The sequence below is a fragment of the Melospiza georgiana genome, chromosome 6, assembly GCF_028018845.1.
Source record: "Melospiza georgiana isolate bMelGeo1 chromosome 6, bMelGeo1.pri, whole genome shotgun sequence".
NCBI lineage: Eukaryota > Metazoa > Chordata > Aves > Passeriformes > Passerellidae > Melospiza > Melospiza georgiana.
This window is the reverse complement of record NC_080435.1, coordinates 58,307,840-58,334,209: the sequence shown is the minus strand read 5'-3', so window position 1 is coordinate 58,334,209 and position 26,370 is coordinate 58,307,840. Positions and strand designations below refer to the sequence as shown.

The window sequence follows — 26,370 nt, the reverse complement described above, 5'->3', positions numbered from 1 at the left end:
TGAGGTGGCTGTAGGATGGAGCTTTCCTCTGGCTCCCGTGGCCAGCCAGGACAGGCACCTGTCTACTGCTCAGTGGCCCAGCAATGAGTGTGGATTTCAGTGGAGTTTCACTTACTTCTGCCATTTACCTCGAGTCTGAGTTGGATCCTTGAATGATTATATCACATTTCTGCTATTGCTTTGTTGTGAGAAATGAGAAGGTCAGCCTGGAGCCATGGTGGCTGTATTTACAGTCCCTAAACACTGAAGTCTGGTCACATTTTGAAAACAACTTTTGGCTGTTAGGCCAGTGAAGAGGGGCACTTGCTATGTTTCATTCCTACTTTCTGGTAATCAGGAATTACAAATATCTGAAGAGATTTTCCCCTCATTTCTGTCCTGTGACAGTGCACTGCAGGTTGCAGTTTGCTGTAGCCAGGCTGTCTGTGTGGCTGGCAGTGGTCTGGGTGGGTTTCACCTCAGAGGTTGTTTGGAAACCAAAATAAATGTTTTCTTTACCCAAAGGAATGTTTTTCAAGGAAACAAAGAGTTGAAGTTATGTTTTGAGTCCCTGTGTATTTTGACATTATTTTGTGCAGTGCTGGGGAGGATGGAGACTGAATCCCATGGGATTTTGGGAATTGTGCTGGGAAGCTGCAGGTGTGTAAAGCAACACTTTCCATCTCAGCCTGCCATGCCCAGTGGTGTGTGTAAATACCTACACACTGTTTATATGCTGGGTAACAACAGTATCCTACCTCTTTTTATTTGGCAGCAAAACTCAGGATTTCAACTCTTTTTCTGCAGCTTGGTGCAGCTTGATCCTTTTCTGATCTCAGCTTAGTGGCTCCCTTTATCAAAGGCCAGTAACCTGGGGTTTCATTTGTGATTTCAGTGTTTTCTCCTGCCCTAATGATGTGCCTAAGCAAATACCAGCAGCTCAGCCTGGGTTTTATGTCTTAGCTCTGGTAGAATATGTTGCACGTGTCAGTTCAGCCTGTATTTACTGCTGCCACTCAGCTCTACCACTGCCTAGGACGTGCTTATCTCTTCCTTGGGGCTGTGAGAGTGTGAGGTTCTGCTTATAAAAGCTTACTTGATCATAGAAATAAATAATGTTTGGTTGTTATTGTAAAAATGTGGATGATGTGATCCATTTTCTGTGAGGGAATTTATAAGCAAGTTCTCTACAACCCAAGACTTTAGGAAACTGCCTTAATTCCCAAAGTGGTATAAAATCTTGGGGACAAAATGTGGAGATCCCTAGTCCAAAGCTGGTGGGAATAGATTCATGAAAATAATTCTTTTCTTTGAGTTTCCTAAATGAATCTCCAAGATGAAGAAAGAAAATATTTTTATGGATCCAAAATAGATATGCTAAGGCTTTTTAAAAGCAATTTTGTATTATTTTTTTTTTGCAAGTTAAGACAGCATTGGTTTCAGGTAAAAGGAAGTATTTCAGTTTGGATGTTCCTTATGAATGCAAAGGAAAATGGGAAACATTATCAGCTTCACAGGGGTATTTAGGGCTTTACATAAAACTGAGACCTCCATCTGTTCTCCTCTTTATTTAATCAAAGTATGGGTTTAAATCTGTTGTCCACTATATTTGGAGCAAAGCCTCCAACTTGAAAACTACTGCCTTTTCCTTAACTATCTTACCAACTGTGCTATTCTGCAGGTTGTACATCTTTCATTCTCCTCTGTTGAAGTTGGTTCATTAAAAAAAAATTACAATGCTTTTGGAGCAGGAGTTGGAAATGTGTGTTACTTTGGCTGCCAGAGCAGGCAATAGAAATGCATTTTTCTGCATCATGATGGAGATTGCAGTATTTTTGTGAAGTAAAATGACTTCAGCAGAAGAGGTGGAGAAAAATTAAAATCTCATCCCTGCTTGCAAGGGAACTTGAATGCACATTTGCTCACCCAAAAGTGTTTCCAAGGAGTGTCTAAAGGGAAAATTTTCCCTTCAGAAAAGCCAAAATCACTCATTTAGCTAATTTCAGGTTTGGGGATTTTGTTTTTCATTGTGTATTTTTTGAAAACCATTTGGCTGGAGTTCCGTGTTAGCCACACTTACCTTTGTGGCTGGCACCACTGAGTGATTTGCATTGACATGGGAGCACCAGGCTTTAATGAGCTTTAAACTGGACCTTTGAGATCAGCAAACCTGGGATAACCTTGAGGGGAGGCAGGAAGCCAGTGTCTGCCACTCTTACACTTCTGGATCCTTACTACGTGTACAGCCCTTACCAAAACAGGGCGATGAAACCAAAATAAGGAAAAAACTGCCCAAACTTCATCCTTTCAAATACAGTTTCTACATCAGGAGTGAGATGGCAGGTACGTGTATCACACACATTCCCTGGCAAAAGTCCCTGGTGCAGGGAAATTGCATTTGACAGATGCTTGGGAAAAGGACCAGATCATCTGCAATTGTAATTTTGGGTTTTTTTACAAACGTCAAACTCGAGCAGCAGATGTGCAAAGAACACCTCTCCCAGTGAGTGACACTGAAGCAGCTCATTTTGTCATTTCTTCTGGGTCTAGACTAAACAAGGCCATTAAGCCAGGGTGCCATAGCTGAGGGTGAGGACAAAGACAGCCTTTTCTGAGTCAGGATGAAGCCTGTTTTCCAGGGAGGCTTTGCCAGTGAGAGGCAGAACCTCAGCTGGACCTTAGAAACGCAGCCTCAGAAAACCTCTGTGCCGTTACTGCTTCATGGAACTGCTAAAAATATTGGATGGAAAATGCAAGTATTAAGGAAATGAGGTAGATTTGGCCTTTCTGAGCTGGATGGCTTCCAGTTTCATCAGCTTCCCGGAATCCTTGCTGTGAAAATGAAGAGCTCCTTGTAAATCTCGGAGAACTGTCAGTGTTTTTCCTCTCATGTGGCCGTGCTGGCTTACGGGGAGACCTGTCAGCATCAAGCAGTGAGTTCAGAGCTCACAACTGCTGGGATGGCTTGGGACAAATGCTCAAACCACAGCTTTCCCAGGGATTTATCTTATGGGGCAGCCAGAGAGAGGCTCCAGAGGAGCCCGTGGCTGGGGCTGCCACTGTGCTGGCCCACGAGACCTCTGAGAAGGAAGTGTAGGATGATCTCCTGTCACCTTGCTGAGCAGAGAGCATTGAGCAGCCTTCTGTGGTCATGGGAGGTCCTCTCCTGAAAGGATCTGCACGTAGCCAAGGGCCTGAGCAAGTGAGAGCCAGAGTAACGTCACATTACAGGTTATGTGAAAATAAAAAATGCGAGTGTTGGGTTTCACACTGCTGGACATGAGTCAGGAGGAGACAACAGACACTGTTAATGGGTTTAACGTGCAGTGTGGAGGAGCCAAGGGCTGGAGCTCTGCCTCGTGTGGTTAGAGCTACCCAGAGAGAGACAGACAGTTTAAATTTAATGGTAATTACAGAGCCTCTCTGGGAGGACACAGCCAGCACAGCGCTCTCACACCTGCAGGGCTCCTGCCATCTCAGAGCTGGGGTGAGCATGGTGCCCTGTTCAGCTAACAGGGGTTTGGGACATCTGCAGCATGTCCTTGGGGCAGAGGTGATGTGCTCAGCAGAGCTGGCCCAGCCTGTAGCTGTCTCTTGCCTCTGCTCTCCCACGTTTGGGACTGTGTTTCTGCTGGCTCACATGTAAGGATGGTGTGTTTTGAGGTGTGCCCCAAGTGTTCCAGGACGTGGTGGATGTTTCAGGGAACAGAAGGAGGTTTGCTAGGGGCATCTCCAAGCGAGTTCACCAAAATTCCCCTTCCAGCTGTATCTTTAGGGGTGCACCACAACAGTCAGCAGTGCCCAGGACCGAGAAGGTGTTTGCTGCATTTATACCCAAGCCAAGAATAAACTGTCCATTTCAGCCACATCGTGGCAGATTCCTGAAAACAAGGCCTGCCTTCATGCTTGGAGGGCTTCCTTGCCCTGCCAGGAACCACAGGGAAGAGCAACAGGAGCTTTGGCTGTAAACTACTGCTGAAGATGGGCTGTCGTGGGCAACCACGCACAAACCTCTCCCTGTGCTCCCCTAAAGCCTTTCCAGGACAAGCCTTTGCCCACATGCCTCAGCCATCATTTGTGATTCTCAGAAGGGAAAAAATAAGTGTCTCCTGCTGAGAATCCCGCCCAGAGCAAACACTGCAGCCTGAAACAGGCATGGGCCCTGTCCTTGGCATCCAGATTTCACTGGGCAGCTCGTGGGCCTGCTGGGAAGGGCAGCAGTGCTGCAGAAGGGTTTTTGCTGGCTTGTGCTGCCAAGCCATCCTAAAGTTCAAGAGAGAGGATGTGTGATCTTGTGATTAAGATCCTTCAGGAAGCTGGTGTTCAGCCTTGTCTCTGGGGGATGCTGGGCAAATTTCTTAACTTCTGTCCTTTGCTTTCCCATCCATTCAAAAGAGGCTAAGAATACTTTTCCTTATCTCTTCAGCAGAGGATGTGGCTCTGATTGTCTTACACAATGTGTCCTTGATCTTTCCAGTGCAGCTCAGGGAGGGCTGCCTGGAGTCCCTTGGGCTGTGGAAATGCCAGTGCACAGCAGAGCCATCAACCCCCTGATTGTCACTTTAGGATCATAGATGGAGGATGAACAGGATCAAGCTGGATTCAGATTTCAGCTCAACCACTGGTTTTTATATTGATGTGGAGATGTCACCACTGCTGTTACCACCCTTCGTAGGGAAATAGATATCCAACCAAAGGGCAAAATGGATCTAGAGCCAACATGAAGGGGTTCTGATACCCTGAAATGTATTTAGTTTTTGATCATGATGTGGGCATCAGAATGACTTTGAAGGTGGCTTTGTCAAGCTACCCCATCACGGTGCTGCTGTGATGGCTCTGGGCAGCTCTTGGCCCAACACCAAAGACAGCTCAAAACCTGAGCTGTGACCTGTTTGTGCTGCCATCAGAGCTCCTCTCCTGCATCTGCAGTGCTGCCTGCAGCTTGTCTGGCAGCTGCAAAGCAGAGGTGCTACGAGCTGGTGTATTTTTAGGCAGGCATTGCCTAAGCTGCAGGTGACCCCATGGTGTTCCTGACAGTGCTGCTGGCTGCAGGTTATTCCCTTGGGCAATCTCAAGGTCAGGCAAGCTGATAAGCTCTGTTAGGGCTCTGTCATTGTGGCAGCTCTGCTTTCCATGAGGAGCTCCCAGGCTGTTAGAGGTGATGTACTGGGAAAAGTGTCCCCCTGCAGCTTGTTGGGCTGCAGGTCTCCTGTGACAGTGACCAGGAGGTCCCCACTCCAGTGAGGGCTATGGGGGATGTTCACTGCTTATATCAGTGCACTGCTGGAATTGGTACAGATGCCTTATGATGGAGGCATCCTGTGCTGCCTGAAGATTCCCCCTGCCCATGTGTAGTGATGTCAGTAGGGAGTTCCTTCTCTTCTCAGCTTGGATGATGCTCCAGATGGGGTTTATCAGTCAGGCTGATAACAAGGAGGTCTGGGACTGGAGCTCCAAGGAGAGCAGGGAAGGTGCTTGCCCTGTGCAGAGGCCTTGCTGGGCTCCCCAGCCCCAGTGTCTGCTCCAGTGCAGCTTTGCTGAATCAGAGTGTAGCCTGTGTGCAGCATTCTGCTGCATCATAGCATCCTTACACAATCTGACAGCTCTGCAACCTCTGCTCCAGTGATTCCCTGAGCTAAGTGGGCAGGAGCCCTGCCAGCCAGGTTTGTGGTGTGTTTGGAAACCCATGTGGGCAAACTCCTGCAGCACCTGCCCACATTAAATGGCACTGGCAAAATGATGCTTCTTCCTCCCTCCCTTTTGTAAGAGATGAAGCAAAAGAAAACCTCTCTTGCATGACTTAATTTTTTTATGATGATGAGGTTTGCCCAGGTTGCAGGTTGAGCTTCTGAGGCCTGGGATGGTGCCTCCATCTGTGTGGGGCTGCTCCAAGCGCACAGTGACTCTGAATATTCTCATTTTAGGGACTTGAAGCTGGACAATGTGCTGCTGGACTACGAGGGGCACTGCAAGCTGGCAGACTTTGGAATGTGCAAAGAGGGCATTCGTGATGGCATCACCACAGCCACCTTCTGTGGCACTCCAGACTACATTGCTCCAGAGGTAAGGAAACCTTTCCTTGGTCAGGAAAATGGCCACCATGTGCAAAGGGTAGGTGAGCTTTGGAACTGTCAGTGTCTTTGGCTTTGCCTTATTTGATTGCTGAGCTCAGGGTTTCCTCCTTAGATGTATTATCAGCCCCTTGTGAAGTAAAGCATGAGTAAATCTTCAGGCTGCTGTATGCAAAATAAACCTGTACTTTTCTCTAGAAAATATGAGGTGAAAAATGGAAATACAGCCACAAAAATCTTGAGAGGCACATACAGATGCTGTCCCTGCTTGATTTGAAAGGAGATTGAATTCTCCTTCATTCCACAGTTCCTTTTTCTACCTCCTCACACTCCCTGTCATTCCCCAGTCTCACTACAAACTTAATAAACACCTCTCTAAGGTGCAGCTGCCCTCCAGATGCTGCCAGATGTTCCAGCAAGGTTTCACATCCTTCAACACAGTTGAATTTCTGTCTGTGGTTGATGTTTGCACCGTTCCCCCCCACACTCACACTGTTCCCCTCTCCACAGAGCCTTGCAGCAGGAGCCAGGTTGGTGTTTTCTTCCCAAGGGCAAGGGGAAGGCGATGTCAGCTCACACACGTGGCTGCTCACAAGGCTTTGCTGGAGTGCCCCTTCTCCTCCAGCTCAGCCCCAGCACCATTCTAAGGCCCTGCTTCCCAGGTGACCCAGTCAAGCCAATTCAGCCCTTTGTGTGCCTTTGTGCTGATCTGGGGGTTCCCAGGGTGAGATCACTTCATGTTCCTGGACATCCTACCAGAGAGCGCTGTTAGCGAGACCCTCTGCGTTACCATTTCCAAACCCTCCTTTCCTCCCCTGCTCCCATGTGAAGCTCCAGGGTTGGTGTTTCTTTCCCCCTGTGCTGCAGATCCTGCAGGAGATGCTGTATGGCCCTGATGTGGACTGGTGGGCCATGGGGGTGCTGCTGTACGAGATGCTGTGCGGCCACGCGCCCTTCGAGGCCGAGAACGAGGACGATCTCTTCGAGGCCATTCTCAACGATGAAGTTGTCTACCCAACGTGGCTGCAGCAGGATGCAGTGGCCATCCTCAAAGCAGTGAGTTCCTTTGGCTCTTTGCTCTCTGTCCTAGCTTTCTCCAGCCTAATTCCAGCAAAATAGAGCAGGGCCGGGGTATTGGCACATAGAAATCGCGTGAGATCCTGACCCTGACCCTCCTCTTATCTGGGAGTGAAGGGTAAACAGAAAGAACATCCTGCCACACTTAGGTGTGTTTGCACAGTTATATGGTTTAGTAGCCAGCTTGGCAAGCAGAGTGTGAGCCTGTCTGTGTGTCTGGCATTCCCCTTCTTGCTTAATGATTGACATTGTGTGGTCATCTCCCAGAACAGAAGCAGCAGGTAAATACGGGGTTTAATCAGTAGCAACCATATGGCCAAGAAGTGAAGGCTTGCTGATAATCCTCTCTGGTAATGCCAGCATCCCCCAGGGTTGCTGCCTATCTGCATGCAAAGACAGGGGTTTGATTTTTGTGTGTTTGGGAGGAAAAGATACAGCAAAAAGTTTGAGGAGAGCTGTTGCTGGTGACACTCTGTCCTTGTCCTGCCATGTATTCCCAACTTTTCCCATGAGTTCTTTTATCCACATGCCTCACATTTTTGCCTGTGACATGGGAATTAAGCTTTTAAGATTTTGGGCTCCGTGTGAGTCTAATGCACTGGAACTGCCTGGCTTTTCTGTAAGGAATCAAAAGGTGATTTATGACAAGAGTGTTAAACTATGGACTGGGAGACCTAACTTGACTGTTCTGCTACTGACTTCTTCCTGGCCCTCATCACATCACCAGATATCTCTAAGAACCTTTTAAAAAGAGAAGGATCAGAGTATTCCCTTTTCTTGAGGAAGCACTGTGGACAAAGATGCCTTTAAGAGTGGATACCAGTAAATATTATGGTAACAGAGGATCTAAGAAATAATTGGATAAGGTAGTAATTTATAGGAACTCATGGAGCACTGTCTCAGAGAAATGAGGTAATCAGTGATGGGACCATTTGAGGGAAAGAGTTTTTAGTTGTGAAAATGTGGAAATTTTCTGCTGAAGAGTTTCTGTAGAATATGAGTGAAGCAACTGCTTCCTGTAGCTGAAAATACATCTGATAAATTTCACCAAAGTCAACTGACAAAGTCCACTCCTGGAGGAGTAAGAGGAGCTTTGAAATCACAGGTTGTGCTCAGAATTGATTGATTGTGATGCTGGAGGCCCTCTTGGGTTTTGGAAATAACTCGCCACGTATTTTAAATATAAACATGAACTTCAGACTCATTGCAGCTTCTGGAGCAGTGTTTATGTGGTTGAGCTGGAACTCTAAGTACCTCTTAAGTACCAATTCCTCTTCTGCAGTGACAAGTACTAGAGGAGTGGATTTGTTGCAGGTATATTGCATAATTATGAGACAGAAGTAAATTGTGGTCGTGTAGATGCTTGTCATAACAGGAATCTCAGGGTGTAATAAAATATGATTTGTGTTTTAGCCTCTTGATGAAATGAGTGTTTTTCTCATGCTGATAGGGCCTCCCAGGAACAGCCAATGCAAGCTGCAGTCACCCCAGGCTGCTCTAGTTTGTGTTCAGAGCCCAGATTTTAACAGCTTAAGGTCTCTTCTGTGATTAATAGACAAGGAGCTTGATGAGGGGCACTGGAGGAAAAAGGCCAGAATTGAGAAGGGAGCTGGGAATTTAAATAGAAAGCAATGAGCATCTCCAAAACCCAGTCAGCCCAGTGACTGCTGCTTCCTTGCCTGAAAAACAGCCTCCTCTCCAGCCCCTCTGCTTGTCTGCTGTGTTGTGTGTTGGTGACAAACAAATGGAATCAAAGCTGCCTCTCTGAAATGCACATGCACTGCTCAAAAAAAGCACTGCACTATGTCTGCTCTGGGGAAAAAGGCTGAATTTTGGGGCATTCACCAGGAGTCTTGGGATTAACCAGTGGGAATTGACCACTGAGATGTTCTCTGGACCTTCAGCTCCTCGGTGTTCCTGCTGCCTGGAGGTGATTGCTGCATCTTATTTCACCAATTTCAGCACTGGTGATAGCTGCCTGCAGGCTGAATTTCTGCAGCTTCACAGGAGCTGCTTTTGGGCCAAGAGCTGTTCACTGGAAGAGCTCCTTCTTTCCTCCTTTCCTTCTTACACTGAGTTCTAAAGAAGCATCAGAGCATGTTGGCTTTAATGGGAAGGAAACATCCTGTCAAGGGATTGTCTGGGGCTGTAGATTAAAATGGAAACCACAGACACAGACACTTTGATTTCTTTTGAATGATAACAAATATTATCACTGCTGAGGTATTACAATTTTTATTATATTTTTGATAATGTTTGGTCAGTATTTTTAGGCGTTAGTATAACACAGAGTGGTAAACCTGTTTTTTTTTGAGAAAGACAGTTTTCTAGCTACTAAATATGTAGATTTTCTTTTATACACACTTTTGATGCTAATATTTCTCTTAGATGCAGCATTATGACTAAATGAGCATCTTCTAATTGCTATTTTGTTTTTCTCCAACAAAACATGCACTTGAGCTCTCTGATTTAGAGCAGCTGCGACAGTGCTTTCTAACCATGATGCTAAGAGCTCTGAAAAATCAGCATCCAGCTACTTCAGTGACATAAATGATTGTAAGTAATTACATGGCATGGGAAGCCCGTGGAAGATCAGGGAATTAAACCTGGATTCTCTTGTATTGCAGGCTAAGGCCTTAGTAGCCTTAATAACTGGATTGTCCCCTCACTAAAAGTTCTGCTCTCTAACCTTGAACAGGACTAGTGGGAATTCTCTGAGTTTGAATGGTACAAAGGTCTGAAATGAAAATCAGATTGTTGGGTGTACTTGGGTACAGGTGCTTAGAGATGCTCTACAAATAGATATATCTAGGTTTAGAAAGCACTGGGTCCATCTGCCTTTGTGAAGAGCTTCATTTTAAACAAGGATAGGAAGTTTTAGTACTCATTTCACAGATGCTGTTGCCTCGTTTGGCTTTCATTTTGCGTAATTGCATTTCACCAATTTCCCCCCATCAGAAACCACATGATTTCTGAAGATTGCACCCTGTTCATCTTTGCAGTTTCTTGATAATAACAAAACTATGTTTTAGGACCTCATTTACGTCACTGAGTGTTCCTGGAAGGTTTGTGAACACTGGTACCAAGGAAAACAAAACTTACCTCAGTGCCCTGGGACTTTGTGTAGAATTGTTTGTGCTCCAGAAAAAAAACCTTTTTATTTGTTTCCCTTTGTAATTTTTTTTTTTGTTTTGTCCTTGAAATTCCCACTGGAGGAGTGAGGAGGGAGTAGGACAGAGGTAAATCAGCAAGGTTTGATGGAGTCAATTTTCCCAGAGGAGGAAATTTGAACATCTCACTTGTGTACCCTGCCCTGTGTGAATGTGTCACTGGGGAATTCAGGTGCTGATGCTTCAAGCCAGGAGGAGAGGACTCAAACTGAGCTCTCCTCTGCTTGTGTGAGCAAGTCAAACTGGGCATGGGTTTGCTTGCAGGAGCAATAAAAGTGCAGAAGAGGAGAATTGCTGCTGAATGGATTCAGACCATTTCAGCTTATCCTAGACATAAGTTTTGCTTTGATTTTAATTCTTAATTTCTCCATCGCCCTAACTGAATGCAGTTACAAGGAGTTCATGGCAGTTATAAGGAGCTATTGGGTTTGTGTGTGTCAAATAATTTATTTCAAATACTCTTTTCCATCAGCTGACAGAGCAGTCAGGGTCTGATCATGGAGAAACTGTGTGAACATCCAGAGAGCAGAGACTGCTGCACCAATCTCTTACAGGGAGAGTGCAGCTAGAGATTACTTTGTTACAGCATATCAATATTCTGAATTTCTTAATTGTCACCACCAGAAAGTGCTGGAGCAGAGAGGGGAGCTTTCCAGGCAGGCTGAAGCTTTGGGATTCAACTGAGTGAACTGCAAAATGAAATACAATCCTCTTGCTTCCCATAAGGGGGGTGGGTTTTTGGCAGCCTGTTTCACTCACTGTGTGCATGCCTTTCTCAAATGCAGTTCAGCCACCCTGCCTGGCTCACAGGCAGCTGAGTTTGGGGGCAGAATGGAGGGACACACTGAAAATCAGGTCTCAGAAACTGATGGTGTAATGGGAAGCAAACTCCCCAGGAAAGCTGCAGGGATTTTCCTTTCTGAGCGTGGTTTCAGATGAGGAGAGAAGGGCTCAGCCTATGGAGTCACTCCATGGACTGGTGATCTCAAGTAGCAGTGCTTGGCCCAAAGGCTTGGAAATTTGCATGAGAGATTGCAGCTTAGATGTTTTTACCCTCAGAGCCTGGTAGCAGCAGGGGCTGGAAAGCAGCATCTCCCTAGGGAAGTGTTATCACTGCTCTGCCTTCTGCACCCTGGATTTTCAAATTCCTGTCACAGCTGAGTTTGCTCAAGCCAAGGATGTCTCTTGGCATTTTTATGCTAACCCCCAGTCTTAATGAGAGCTCTGAAACACTTTTGGCCTAGCTGAAATGCTTCCTCCAAGAGTGTGGTAAGCTTAGGCAGCCTTGCCTGTAGCTTTATATTTTGGGGACACAAATGAGACTAAAGCCTGTTCTTCCTCCAGCTGGTTAAAGACGTGCATTTTGAGAAAAACCCTTCTGGAGTTAAGAGAGTGAGCAGAAGTGGTTATATCCACCTCCAAGTGGGTTTTGTGTGAAAACAAACACCAGACAAGAAAAGAAGAAGGTGCAGAGGAAGTTTGCTGTGGTTTTAGCAGCCTGTGCTCTCTCTCAGCACAGGTGGAGCAGCACTGGGGAGCCCAAATGCCCCTGGATTAGTGTGAAGAATGAGAGGGGTGGGAAGGTGAGGGAGCTTGGCTGAGGGCAAGCATGAGAAAAATTGCATCAGGACTACAATGCTGAGGATGCAAAAATAAAACTTGAGCTGTGTTTCTAGAGAGCAGCAGCCTGGAAGTGACTCAAATGGTCTGGGTGAATGAACTCTCTCCTGCTTTGTGTCACTGAGTTCCTTTCCCCCCCTGCAGACACCACTGAGACTTTGCTCTTGCAGAATAGTGTAAAATCCCCTTTGCACTGTCAGGTTAACCCAAGAGGCTGTCCTGTCTGGGAATGGTGCTTCAGACTCAGCTGCAGCAGTTATGGTGCTCTGGGGGTCAGCAGGGTCCTGCTCTGATGATCTGTGTTTTATGGACTTGTTTCTGGCTGTCAGACCACAAGGTGAGGAAGTTGGGATTTCCTGTGTGTACCCATGTGCATACATAGAAATGAGTTTGGTGGAAGTTAGGAAAGTGTGTGTATGTGTATGATTTTCTTCTTCCCCAAACTTGCAGCTGACACTAGGTGAGCAAAAACTGTATTTGAAAGGTACCTTCCTCAGTCCCTCCTTGTCATGAAAAGGAGCAGTGTTTCTCATCACTTTTCAGGGATGATAAAGTGAGATAAATTTTATTACTATGTTTGTGTGTATGAGTTGAATCCAGGATTACCTGGGGAGTACAAGTTGTCATTGCAAAGAAATACTGAGGAGTGAATACCTGAATACCTGTGTCCCATGTGGTCAGTGCACAGGGCAGCCCAGTTTGGCTGGGCAGGATAACAGCTCCAGCAGAGCCCCTGGAGATTCAGGCTGTGCAGGCACCTACAACAATGGGGGCTGAGAAGTAAAGAGAAGAGGGATCACAGAATGGTTTGAGTTGGAAAGGACTTTAAACTCCATCCAGTTCCAACCCCCTGCCATGGGCAGGGGCACCTTCCACCAGACCAGGTTGTTCCAAGCCCCATCCAGCCTGGCCTTGAACACCTCAGGGATAATTCACTGCTTCTCTGGGCATCCTGTGCCAGTGCCTCACCACCCCGTGGCCAATAATTTCTTCCTTATATCTCATCTATATCTCTTATCTCAGTTCAAAACTGTTCCCCTTGTTCCTATCTGCCTGTGTAAAAAGTCCCTCTCTCTTTTTTTTATAAACTCTCTTTTAATACTGGAAGTGTCCACATAGAGATAGAAAAGAAAATTCCCTGGGACACTTCATCCAGGGCTTACTAAGGGAGAGAAAGCAAAGTGAACTGCCCACCCTAAGGGTGCCACCCTGAGTGCCCAAACCCCCTTATTTTCAGAAAGGCTGAAATGCTCTGTGCTGAACCAGACTGGCCCCAGCACTGTGGGCAAATTGAAATTGCCTTGATGAGGAGAGGAGGCAAAGGGATGGAGCTCTTACAGCAGAAAGACTTAGAGGCAGATTTTTTAATGCAATCAAAGCAAACAGTCTGCTGTGACAGAGGAGTGGAGGGGAAGGGGCTGTTCCAAACTGCTGACGAGGATGTCTGAATTCAGGAGAGGTGTGGATGAGCCCAGCTGCCTACTTGCTGCAGCTGCTCACCCCTGACATCAGCAGCAGGGTGAGGTCCTCTGGACTTTGGAGACGTTTATTCTGTCCATATTCTGCAGTTGTTTGGGGTTGGGCACCTCTGGACAGGGGGAGGTCAGAAGCAGCTGCCTCCTCCCTCAGCACATCACTCCTTCCAAAATCTCTGTGCTTTCTGCTGCCCTCATGCCTCAACTTTTCCCTAAGTCCTGGGCAGTCACTTTGGCTCCTGTATAAACTCAGCCAAACCCTATTGTTTGTGCTTTCCAGCCCTCTCCTGAGCACCTCCAAGGAATGAAAAGAGGCAGCCAGATGCTGATGGTGCCCTTGTGTCCCCCTGCTCAAGTTGTGTCTCCCCTTTGCGTTTGTATCCTGCAGATCTGGGCCAGGTTGTTCCTTTCCAAGTGACAGAAAAAGGCAGATAATCTGTTTCCCATTCAGTGCTGGAATAGACAGAATGAACTTGTTTCTGAATGAACCAGATGTATTTTTTAGGCAAAGTTCAAAAGGAAAAGGGTGATGGTGGACCCACTGAAGTCAAAGAGGGAGCTGGATGAGCTCATTGCTTTATCCTCAGAGCTGAGGAGCCTGCTAAAAAAGGCAGACAGATATTAAAAGGGCCTTCAAATGCCAATAAATTATTCTCCTTGGCATCTCTTCAGAGTTGGCAGTCTCCATAAATTCCCTTGCACAATTTGATTAAGCTTTGGCTTTCAGCATGAGGCTGATATTTAAATCTCTCTGTGAAGCTCCGTGCTGGATCTGTGTTACGCATTTTTCCTTTATTTTGTTTTTCAGAAATGCTTTCATCTTGCATTTCCTGGTTGGCTCCACAGCCACTGCTGCAGAAGCAGGGCTCTGGAGCCTGTTGTTCCCCAGCTGGGGAGGAGCTCTGCAGTTTTAAATAACCATTTCTGCCATAAACACACCGTGCTGAGGTGACAGGGCTGTGCCCCACCACTGGTTGCCTTCTTACCTCTTTTGCCTTGCACATCCATATCTGTAACCTGCTCTCTCTTACTCTTTCCCTCCTAATTTTTAAAAAGCAAACAGCTTTCCCCAGTGATTTTAATCTCTTCTGTGGATTGATCACACCTTTTTCTCAAGCACTCCTCTTCCCCACAGTGTCCAAGCTCCTGAATAATTCACTTTGAAAGAAAACTACAGATACCTGTATAGAGCTTGCAAGGCCAAATTCATCTTGAAACAATCATTAGGTCTTTTACCATTCCTTTTCCAACAAGCTGAAATTAGCTTCTCATTTAAGTCTGCTTTGTGCAAGCTCAGATTTCCTTCAGAAAAAGCTCCTAAAGCAGCCTGGTGTGACTCATCCTCCTGTTCCTGCCAGGGATGGGGGAAGGTGAAGGTGTGTTCATAGTGCCAACATTGTCTTCCCCATCTTTTTTCCTCCTTTCTCCCTGGTGCTCAGGAAGGAGCAATTCCCATGTCTGAGCCTAAGACTTGTGGCCCAGGCTCCTTCCTCAGCTCTGCCATATCTAAACTGATCTTAAAGACCCACAAAAGGGGTTTGGTGAAGGCCATTAAAATCCAGTTTTGGGGCAGATCCCAAGGGTTCCTTTGAGAACCTGTGTCCAACCTGGGTTTGGGAATGATTGCTGCAGGACGGGGTCAGCTCTGGCTGTGCAGCCCTGGCAGGAGGGGCCAGTCCATCTCACTGGGAGGTCTTCACACTGTGATAGAGGTAACAAAACTCTGACTGACTGAACTGTCCAGGGCTTTAGGTCTTACTCATCCCTCCAGCTTTGAACTTTATGACATGGTATGTCTTCCCAGGAACTTTAAAATTAAAAGAATTTAAATATTACCAGGACTACAAAAAAAAAGCTCCTTTGAAGTATTTTTTTTTCTTTATTGGACTTTACAGGTTTGTTCAGGGCACTTTAGTCCCCTTTGTACTTGACCCAATGTAAATAGACCACCCAGGGTTGTGTAACAGATTCCCAGTTCCTCTTGACAGGACTATCAGAAAAGGATTAATTGTTTTCCCCTGCAACCCAAGGGAGATTTTACTCCTGCTTAAAATGAGAGTGGGATCATGCTCCCAGTCTGTTAATAAGTGTGATGCTCATTTTGCCTTCATGTTTGTGCTGCTCTGTTTGATGTATTGATTTAGTAATGGACCTGCATATCCCCATGCTGTACCTGTAGCCTGGCTGTGGTAATTGAAAACCAGCAGCAGGATTTTGGTATTGTCTGAGCAGCCCCTGCAGCTGGTGACCCCTGTGGGGGTGGCTGCTCAGTTCTGAAAGCACAGCTTTCTGAGGTGTCATCCTGACTAAAACCTTTGTCAAATATTCCATATAGCAAATGACTGAAATTAGTGTCTACTTATTATTACTGACTACAGAAGTAGCGAAAGCAGAAGTGTCAAAAATCAGTAGTTATCCTCAGGAGCCAATGCACTTGATACTTGTGGCCTTTTTATTCTACATTAGTGTTGGTGAGTGGGGAGAGACAGTGAAACAGGTAGGCTTTAGCACAGTGAGGAAGTCTGTAGCTGTTCAGACAGCATTTCATTGTGGTAGTCAGCAAAGTCTCATCAGTTCACACCCCTGGGAGATCTGGAGCCAGATGTGTCTGTCCCACATGGGAGTTGTTCTGTCCACCTGGGTTTATTTTGCTAGTCAGCCCACCTTGGTTTATTTTGCTGTTCTCTTGCTCAGCACTGTTTGCAATCCAGTTAATCCTTCTTGTTCCCTCGAGCTCTGTCTGGGCAGCATCAAGCAGCCATTTCTGTACCAGGGGAAAGTGAGATCAAATTTATCTGCTTAATACCCACTGCACCTGACATTTTGTCCTTCTTGCCTGGGGCTGGCACACTGGACATGTGACTGCTGTCATGCTTATTGTTACATTCTTCTGGCTTTTAGGGAGCTGGGCTGAAGACTTATTTTTACCTCCCATCCCCTTTTTATCTGCAAAAGGAGATAACAGATATTTCACACTCTGTCTCCTCCTCCCCCCTCTCCTTTAAATGCTTTCAGGGCAGTCTTGTACTTCTGAACCCTGGCACTGTGCTTGCTGGACCCTCTCTGCACTGAAGGATTTCACCTGCTCCCAGTTTGGGGTGGGCAGGGCTGCAGCAGGGGGGTGCCCACACCCTGTGGGGGCACATCCTGCCTCTGAATTGCACTGCTGGCAGTCAGGGCTTCCAGCAATTGATCCCTCTGTGTGCAGGAGAGGAGCAGGAACACCACATGGCTCTGATGCCTGCAGTCAGAGCAAATCCCCAGGTGAGACAGAGGTGGCTTTTGGGAGAGCCACAGTGAGTCCAGGCCTGCTCTCAGCAGCACAGGGCTCAGGGAAGGTCAGGGGAGGAGGGTTCCAGGTTGCAAGAGCCTGGCTCACAGTTAGCTGCCCCAAGCACAAGGACTGCATGGGACAGCTCTCTGACCTCACCTTGTAGTGAAACTGTGCCTCCCTCCTCTCCTGTAACCCACTGGTGTGTCCATTTCCCTCTCACACAAGGAAATGAGGCACATTTGTGAGCATCACCTGGCAGGACTGGGATGGAGGCTGATGGGAGCTTTGCCCAGGAGAGCAAAAGACAATTCTGGCTCAAAATGAGCAGCTTTGTATTTAAAAAAAATACAAAAAATTCTTGGCTTCCAGTCATTAAAAATAATACAGGCATTAGCAGACAGAACCATAGAACCATCTTTCTTCTTTGTTTGAGGGCTAATGACACCCCAGACCGTGGGTTTGTTTGCCTTACATAATGGGCAGCCAAACTGTTTTCAGCAACTGCAGCATTCAGTCGAGAGATTCATGTAGGGAAGCCTTAATTAGAGTAATTGCTCTATTTATATAATGATTCCCTTTTGTCTCAGATCAAATGGATCTTTGAGAAATCTTATTTCCTTTCCAGTTAATTTCTGCCCTGTTAGTTTAGCTCATGAATCTTAATGAAGAGAAGCACCTTGGGTATCTCCTGATCTCCTGCTCTCCCTCATTACTGGGGGGAAGACTGTGGGGCATTAATCTCCTGTGCTGCTGCTGCTGCTGCTCTTTGGTACCAACATGAGAGAAGCACCAACAGGCAAATTTTAAAACCATGAACAGGGAAATCTTCCATTCCTTTAACAGTTTGACTTAACTATTACAGTGCCACAATTTGAGCAGGGGCCCTGTGAGGCACAGGGTGTGATGCAGGGAGGTGACACTGAGGTACTGCCACCCTCTCTGTGACAGGCTGCCCTTGGGCTCCTGGTAAAATAAAATTATGAACTTTCCTTGGTCTCTGTTCCCTGCCTGTATGATTGGGAATATCCTCCCTCTCTGCTGTGAGCTTGTGTTTGAAGGATGAGCTGCTGGGACACAGGATTTTTCCTACAAGGTAAATACAGCAGAGTCGTGGTGGGAATTGGTGTGTTTATAAGGTTCTTTTGTGCAAGAAAGAATGATTTCTTTCTTGTCCAGATGGCTGACAGTGTGAAGGGACTGACTGAGCAGAAAGTTGTATTTCTCTTCCTGAAGTGCAGTGAGAGAGGATTGAGCCTTGTTAATGTTTTCCTAGAACGTGATGCAATTTCACGTAATGGGTGATATTACTCATGAAATTAATTGTCCTGATGCAAGTAACATGTACATCAGTTGTGTAAAACCAATCAGGGATTCCAGTGTTGAGAAAGGAGACTTGCAATTCAAGGAAATAAATGCAAGGAAATGGCTGATTTGTGCAAACATCCCTGCAGTGACTCCCAGGCCATTCGACTGATTTGCAGACTCAGCCTCTTGAGACAGAAATTGCAATGCTGGATGTGAGCAGCACTGCAAGAGTCCACCACAGCCTTGCCCAGTGTCCTGGCAGTCCTGGAGCCCTTCCCAGCATGGTCTGAGCCATGGGAGAAGGGGAGGACCAGCACAGATCCCCTCACCTGCTGCAGGCTGAGCTCCCAGGCCTGACACACATTTTCCCCAATGGTTGGCACAGCCGTGGCAGCATTTTTTCCTTGTAACTTCACGGGCCCTCTGTGGACTAATCCCCAGCTTTTAATTTCTTGTCATGGCTTGCTGCATTTTCTCTCAGTAAAGGTTTTCAAATGATCTCGTGAAGTCATGGTTTTGGCTCATGGCAGCTGCTGGTTTTGGCTGCAGTGCTGCTGGGAGGGTGAGCTGAGGTCAGGGAGAGCCTTGCTCCAGTTTGCTGCTCAGCAAACTGGTGTAGCCCAAAGGATCCCAGTCTGAGGATGCTGCCAAGGGGCTCCTTACCCTGGGAATGGGGTAATTCCCCATGGCTGGATGTGGTCACAGAGCAAGGGCTTGACAGCCTGGTTCAGGTTTGAGCTTGATAGTGTTGGTATTGGTTTTGCTGGGAGGCATCTTGGATTTGGGTTTCTCTTTGCTCAGGAACCTCTCTGGTTTGCCTTGTTGTTACTGTTAAATTTTTTTTCTTTGTGTTTTTTCTTTTCTTCATCTGTGTGCCAGAGGCTGAGGTTTGTGATGCATTCATTGTGGAGAAATAGGGATAATTAAGCATTAGGAGGTGACATCTTTCCACAAAAAGCTTTCTGCTGAACATCTCTCACCACCTGCACTGGAGAGTTGTCCTTGGAAGGACATTGAGGGTATCAAACCTGTGAAGCAAGTGTCAGCCTCTGGCCTTCCCAGGAATGCAGGAACAGCAAACACTTTGTAGGACATTTTCCAGCTGTTCCTGAGTGCAGCCAGGGGGATCACGGGGAAGAGGAGCCACACTTCTGAAAAGCTTTCCCCTCTCAGCACTTCACCTCTCCTGCTGCACAAGAGCCTCTCACATGGTCAGGACAGGGGCAAGGGCTGCAGGTGCTCATTTCAGAGACGGAGGCTGAGCTTGTAATTAAGTTTTTCAGAAATCTTGAGCTCTTTGCTTTGCTGTTAGTGCCATCAGACAGCAGAGGCAGCCTGAGATGGTCTGCCAGATGCTGCCCTGCTGCAGCAGAGAAATGTCAGTGCTGCCTCAGGCAGGGAGGAAGCAAATTCATGGGCTTTGGAGCCTTTGAGAGGTCATTGGAGTATTTCGGGTTTTTCTGCCTGCTGGGCAACACAAACTGAAAATTTATCATTTCTGTGTCAGTGCAGTAATTCCTGGTGAATTCAAATAGTGTTTGAGAGGCTTTATTATTCATTTTAGTGCAAGCAGGTTTCAAAAATTTCATTCTGTCATTTTGTATACCTCTTACATCAAAGCAGGCAGCTGTTCCAGTGCAGAACATCAGTGTGTCTCTGTTGGAGTCATCATTTGCACTCCTGCAAATGATAAAAGAGTGTGATAGAGACTGGAGCCTCTTCCCAGAGAAACACACTCCCTTCACCAGACTGTGACTGACCTGCCACCTCCAAAACTCACCAGGAGATTTTCTGTAAGGGTGGAGCAGCCCTGGGCAGCCCCTGTGTGCAGAGGTGTGTGTGCCCCCACAGCCTGGCCAGCCTGGCATGGTGCTGCTCTGCCCAGGCTGCAGGGCTGTGTTCCACGTGCCACATTGCCCAGAGCCCATCCAACCTGACCTTGAGTTCTCCCAGGGATGAGATTCTCTGGGCTGCCTGTGCAGCTGAAGCAGAGCAGTGTGAGTGTGGCTGCTATGGAAGGGGAGCCTCTTCACGTTGTGTTCATACTCTTGGTAGAGCTCATGGTCTGTAACTCACTTCCAAGGTGCTGCTAGCTTGCATTGGGTGCTTCCAGAACCTTGGAAACAGGCTTAGAGACTCCTCTCCAGAGTGGTTCATGATGCTGTGGGGTCACTGCAGCCCCTTGTGCTTCTCAGCCTTGTTTTTACAGGGCTGCAGAGGCAGCAGCATTGACCATAGCTCAGCTCGTTCTTGTTGGAGGCAAGGAATAATTCAGAGGGGTTTTGTGGAAACCTGGCATCAGTTTCAGGACCCAACCAGGGAAATGTGCTCCAGCAGCAGATGAATTTGAATCCTTCACTCTTCTCCTGCCTCCTTTGTGGGGTGGATGGTGCCTAGAGTTACCCAGCTGAGGTTTACCAGTCTCTGGGTCTAATGGAAAAATCGAAGCTGGCCACTTGAACTTGAACAGTTTTGGTTTGAATGTTGTGTTCCCTTAAGGGATGGCCTTTGCCTAATCCTCATTGTCCTAACAAAAAGGGTGTTTTAAGCAGCCAGGAATGAATTTATGTTGGCTCTTCACTTGTTGCATTGGATTTCTTTGCTTGGTGCAGTTTTGGCATCACATGGAATACATCATGCAGATAGGAGTATAAACATACTTTTATATCTCAGGACTGAACTGGTCTGGAAATGGGCAGTTGGGTTCAGGTTTTGGTCTTATATGGTTGGGCATGAATGGGAACCCAAGCAAAGTTTGTTGCCAGTCCTTTTCAGAGTTTATTTACTTTCATGATTATTTTTTCCCTTTCCACATTTAACAGAAGGTTCCTGGTGTGATGGAGGTGGAGGTAGGGCAGGAGCCAGGAGACATGTGATGTATTCCCAGATCTTTTCTCCAATTTTTTCTTGTCTTTTTGGAATGTTTCAGTCTACACCACTCCCAGCACCAGCAATCTCTGGTCTTGTTTGAGCTTTCTAGGTGTTCCAGCAATGCAAATAAGAGCTGGTGAGGTGCAGATATCCATCTGTGGGGACAAAGAGTGAATCTCTAAGAAAGACAGGGCTGCCAGGAGGTTTCTGGTCTGTTTTGCAAAACAAAGAAGCCAAGTTCAAGGCTTCAAAGGCTTGTCTGAACCAGGTCTCTCAGAGATTTTGGCTTGACCCATTTCTTGTTTGGAAACCAAGCTGTTTCTGGGGATATCACTATCCCACAGAAATGCTGGGCCAGTCTCTTGGGAAAGAAATTGTGTTGAAGTTCTGATGGTAGAAAGGGAGAAGAGCAGGCTGGAAGGGTTGGGGAGACAGAAGTTCTGTCTGGCCTTGGGCCTGACCCTGGAAATGCTGCATCACCAGGGGCTGAAGAGTCCCGAGGAGCATGGAGAGAGCCCAGCTGCAGCAGCCACCTCAGCTTTGTCCCTGTCCTGGTCACTCCTCCTGCAAATCTGGGGGCACCTGGCAGCTCTTTCTCCTGATGTTTTGGGTAGGATGCTGGAAAATGGTTCTGATCTGGAGGGTCCTCAAAGGGTTCAGGGGGTCAGGGTAGAGCTGGGGGGTTTGTGCTGATGCCAGCAGAGTCTGGGTCCTGCAAGGTGTCAGCTAAAGATGCCCCATCTGCTGCATCCCTGCAACCCCCTCAGAATGGGGTGTTGGGGAGAATTCTATAAATCAGGCAGTCATCTTTCTGCTCCCCACCTTCTCTCTAGATGGGGAATGACTAGACCCTTTATCCTCTTGTCCTAGGAGAGTTTGTACCTTGTGAGAGGCTCCTGCAGGCAGAATGAAGCTGGTCTCTCACCACACCTCCCCTTCTTTTCATTCCCCCATTGCTGAGATGCAGCAGACTTGGCCATTCCCAAAACAGTGACTGATTGTCTGCTTTGGCTGCCTCAGCTGTTTGCTAAACATAATGCTCTTTCATCTTGCAGGAAATCGTCTGGACACCTCCACCGGAGTGCAGCTTGCTTTATGCTGCTGTTTCAATAGGCAAATAAAAGCAGCTATTTTCCCAGTTTAAACATAACCTGATTTCTCCAGTGAATTGGAAATACTTGAGGGAGGGGGAAAGAGTGTTTATTACTGAATTTTCAAGAACTGTAATTCTAAATTAACAAACCAACCAGCTCCTTTTCTTCCTGGGGAAAGGATTCTCCTCCTCCCCTTTAAGAATATCCACAGCACTCACACTTCATCATTTTCATCAGGACCTAAAGAGCACCCACCGGGGCCCTCTCACACCATCTGTGTGATGTATGCCTTTCCTCATTGTTCCCTGGCAAGTCAGGGCACTTTGGCTGAGGTTTGAGATTTCTTTTTGCTGCCAGCAGAATAAAAATGTTACAGAATGAAATCCTTTATTGGTGTTTCAGCAGCGAGAGAGGAGACGGTCACCTGTCTGCTCCCATCAGCTCAGGGTCAGAGGGCTCTAAAAGGCAGAGCCTTGCCCATTTTCCTCTGTTTCCTGAGATGACAGGAAGGAAAGCGTAGGCATCTGGCAGAGCTTCAGCAGGGAGAGCTTTAGGAAAAAGGGACAGCTCAGGATTGAGTCCAGGCCAAAGCCTCGCTGGCTGCTGGGCGGTGTTTGAGAGCAAGCTGAGAAATTAATACAGAAACAAATAACTAAACACACTGGGCAGTATTTGTAATACTGCAAATGATGCAACTCAACTTTCTTTCCTTACTGTGGTAATCAAGGATTTCACCAAAAGCACCAGGGAGAAACACACCCCGGCCTCTTCCTCCGGGGAGCGAGTCGAGTTCCTCACCCGCGGTTCCCTTACGAGGAACTTGAGCAGCAGCCGAGTTCAACAGGAAAGCTGAGGACAAACTTTTGTGTGGCTGCTGCTGGGTCGCTGTGCCGTGGCCGTGCCGGATGGGAGGGAACAAAGAGCCCTTTGTGTTTTGCAGTTCATGACCAAGAACCCCACGCTGCGGCTGGGCAGCGCCGGGCTGGGCGGCGAGGGCGCGATCCTGCGGCACCCCTACTTCAAGGAGCTGGACTGGGAGCTGCTGAACCGGCGGCAGATGGAGCCCCCGTTCCGGCCCCGCATCGTACGTGGGGAGGGGGCTGGGGGAGGGCAGCCCGCGGGGGTTTGGCTCCGTGAGACAGCAGAGAGGTGAAGGAAGGGAGGTGAGGCCTCTGACGCTGCCTTGGTTGCTGGTTGGGCACCTGGTGAGCTGCCTCTTTTCCCCTCCATGCTGGATTGTCAAAGGCAGCTCAGTGAAAAGGTGCAGGTTTGTAAAAGCAGCTGCAGCAGGTTAGGCACTCAAGTACCCTTTGGCTTGCCCCAAAAATTAAACAGGGTAAGTAATCCTCATCCTGTTCAGCACCCAGCACAGCGCTCCCTGCTCATGCCACTGTCAGTGAGTCCTTCACAGAGAGGCTGCCCAGGACACAGTGCTGGCCCTGTCCCCAGTGGTGCCACACAGCCCTGAGGATGCTGTGTGAGAGAAGAGCACTGCTCTTCATGGACAGCTTTCTGGGGTTGTCACTGTGGCTTCCTTGTCTTTCAAATCATTGCCTGGCTGGCTTGTCTCATGCTGTGGTCACTCTGTGAGCTCTCAGTGACAATGGGTTCAGGATCAGGCACCTGGGCAGGTGTGACAGCTCAAAAGCAGAGTTTCAAGTTGCCCCTTAACCTGAATCAAAGGCTAAAGGAGCCTGTTCAGTCTGCCACAAGCTGGGCAGGATCTGGGAATGTTAGACTTCAATGTCAATAAATGTTATTGACCTCAATGTCAATAAAATGTCTTGCTAAGGGTGCAGGAAAATCACATGCCTCATGAAAATGTGCCACAAACCCAGTTTGTGTGTGTGCATTCTAAGCAGCCCCACTCTGTGGCACACAGCAAGGAATCCAGCACCTGGAGCCCAGCCATTTGTCTTCCCACAGCCCAGTAATTCAGAATTGTGTGAGTTTAATGGCTGGCACTAAGAGAAGTGCCCTCCACCCCATCCCCAAAACCCAGCTGAGACACTCTGCAGATGAGGAGGGGCTGTGTGGAGTCAGCCAGTTGGGAACACAGCTGATAACTGTGCTGCCACTTGAGAGGAGGGACTGATTTATGTGGCCAGGGAAGCCCCCAGAGTTGCTGTCAGTTAAATTTGAGAGGGGTTCCCTGTCAGAACCTTCAGAGGCTGGAAAAGGCTTTGCTCTGTGAGAGGCAAGCCCAGAAAAAGCTCTCAGTCAGCTCAGCCTGGGTTATGGAAGTGATGGTTCAATGCACTCGGATACAGAGCAAGGATCAAGCAGATCATACATACTTCTGACATGTCTTTTCTTTGTGTTCTCCATTTGACAGAAATCCAAAGATGACGTGAGCAACTTTGATCCAGATTTTATAAAAGAGGAGCCCATCCTGACCCCCATTGAAGAAGGGATCCTTGCAATGATAAACCAGGATGAATTTAGACACTTTTCATTCACCAACCCAGACATGGTGGAATAGCTGTGGCTCTGGAGAAAGGCTGATGAGAGGACTGGGAGGAAATTAAATGAAAACCAAGTTTACCAGTAATTTCATTCTCAAGGAGTAGCAGTGCACTGACTGGCACGATACAGCAGCACCACTGTCAGTGTTACCTTAATGTGAAATTGAAACCTTCCTGTGTTTGTAGGGCTTCTGCAGCTCTTGGATCAAATATTGACAGGGGTGGAACAAACCTGATACTGTAAATAGCTGATGCAGACAGAGCATTGGATGCTGAGCTGGCTGGCTCAGCCTGAATGTCATCAGTGGATTCCAGGAGTCGGCTTGAGCATGGAACAAGTGTCTTGCAGCCCTGAGCCAAACAGACTTGTGACAATGCTGATTGTTTGCAAGACTCTTCAGAGGAGTCCCAGCACTGTCCAGCATTTTGGAGATGTCATCCAACATCCCATGGCCTGACTGAACCAGATGTTCCCACTGACTTTACCTTTTTCCTGCAGTATTTATTTCTTTCCGAAGCACAAATGGCTCTTTTTGACACTGTTTGGGTTCCCATGTAAAATATTTCATTGTGCTGAATAGCAGAAGGAAAAAAAAAAAAAAAAAAACAAATGCCCAGTGCCCCACACAGATTCTTCCAAATCAAAGGGAAGTCATGTGCTCGTAGTGTTTTACTCTTTGTGCGTGTTGAAAAGTTTTAGTGTTTGCATTCTGTGAAATGCCTTTTTACATCATGCATCTTCAATGCTCCTTTCTTTGCCTCCCAGCTGTTTTCAACTATAATATAACTTGTTGTACTGTTTATTTAGGCCCTTTCTATTTAATTATGTTACACAGAGCCCCTTTTGTGGGTTTAGTGCCTCATTAAAATTTTGATCCAAAGTGGTAGCACTTAAATTATTTGTAGCCTTGTTGCAATGGGAGCCACAGAGCTGGCAAGCTGCTTGAAGGCAGAGCTGTCAACCAACAGGTAACACAAAAGGACAGCTTTTCTCCCATCAGAGTGATAAACCTTATCTAAAGATACACAGTGACTTGGTTTGGTTTGGATTTAAGAGCTCATTACTCACAGGGCACTTCTTATCAGTTGCATCCTCAAGCTTCTGCCACAGGCAGTCTGAGATGATTTTTCAGTGCAGATTTTGGAACCCAGATGCTCTGGGAGGTGGTTCTGTGCTTTTCCTGTTCTCCTTGAAGCTGGATGATTTTTCTGAAGCTCTTTGGCACACCTTTGCACTCCTTGCTGGGCTTGAAGCTGTATGACAGGTTTATAGCCTCTTCCTTGGGCAGATACGAATTTCTGGAGAAGGAGAAGGATTTCTAACCTCTTGGAAAAGTGATGATGTTTGTATTTAACATGCTTTAACTTGAGAGAAGGGTGAGGTGCAGCAGAGAGGGACAGTTCTGCACAGACCTCACCCCACTGCAGCTGTGGAAGTTGTGTAGGGGAGCAGGAACCTTGGGCATGGAAATTACAGAGGTACAACCCCCATTACAGCACAGACCCCGTGGTCTGAACGTGCTCACCTGCTGTCAAGAGGAAGTCTGGGATGAAGAAGCTGAGATGTACATGCAAGAATGATTCCTTCCCACTCCAGTCCCCTCTACTCCACTGAGTCACTTCTACCTCTGAGGCATCTCTGAATTGTCTGACAGGTGGGGCAGAGGCTCAGGTACCCTTGGGCTCTTCCTGTCTTTGTGCCTGAGTGTTCCAGCAGTTCTCCCTCTTTCTTTCCTGTGTCTCCTCTTCCAATAAGCACAGCTTCATCCTCTGATCTCCCTTCCCTCCCATGGGCACCTTCTGGCCACGTTGCAGCCTATCCCTGTGCTGGTGTGTAGGTACCCTGCTCCTCCAAAGTGGGGCAAGAGAGGAAGGACAGGTTGAGTTGTATAAGCAGGAGAAAAAGAGCAGATTTCCAGAAAAATGATCCCAGAACCAGCCATGCAGGCTGGCTTGGGTTGCTTTCCCA

At 47.3% G+C, this 26,370-nt stretch overlaps 1 protein-coding gene across 1 annotated transcript in view; it reads left to right on the top strand.

The window, feature by feature from the left end:
- PRKCH (protein kinase C eta) overlaps positions 1 to 25,282 on the top strand; it is a 114,458-nt gene extending 89,176 nt beyond the window's left edge. Inside the window, exons 11-14 of the mRNA XM_058025971.1 lie at positions 5,904 to 6,042; positions 6,918 to 7,106; positions 22,877 to 23,020; positions 24,272 to 25,282. Of these exons, the coding sequence (XP_057881954.1) occupies positions 5,904 to 6,042; positions 6,918 to 7,106; positions 22,877 to 23,020; positions 24,272 to 24,418 (619 nt within the window). The 3' untranslated portion in view covers positions 24,419 to 25,282. The remainder of the gene's footprint in view (positions 1 to 5,903; positions 6,043 to 6,917; positions 7,107 to 22,876; positions 23,021 to 24,271) is intronic.
- Positions 25,283 to 26,370: the final 1,088 nt, after the last annotated feature.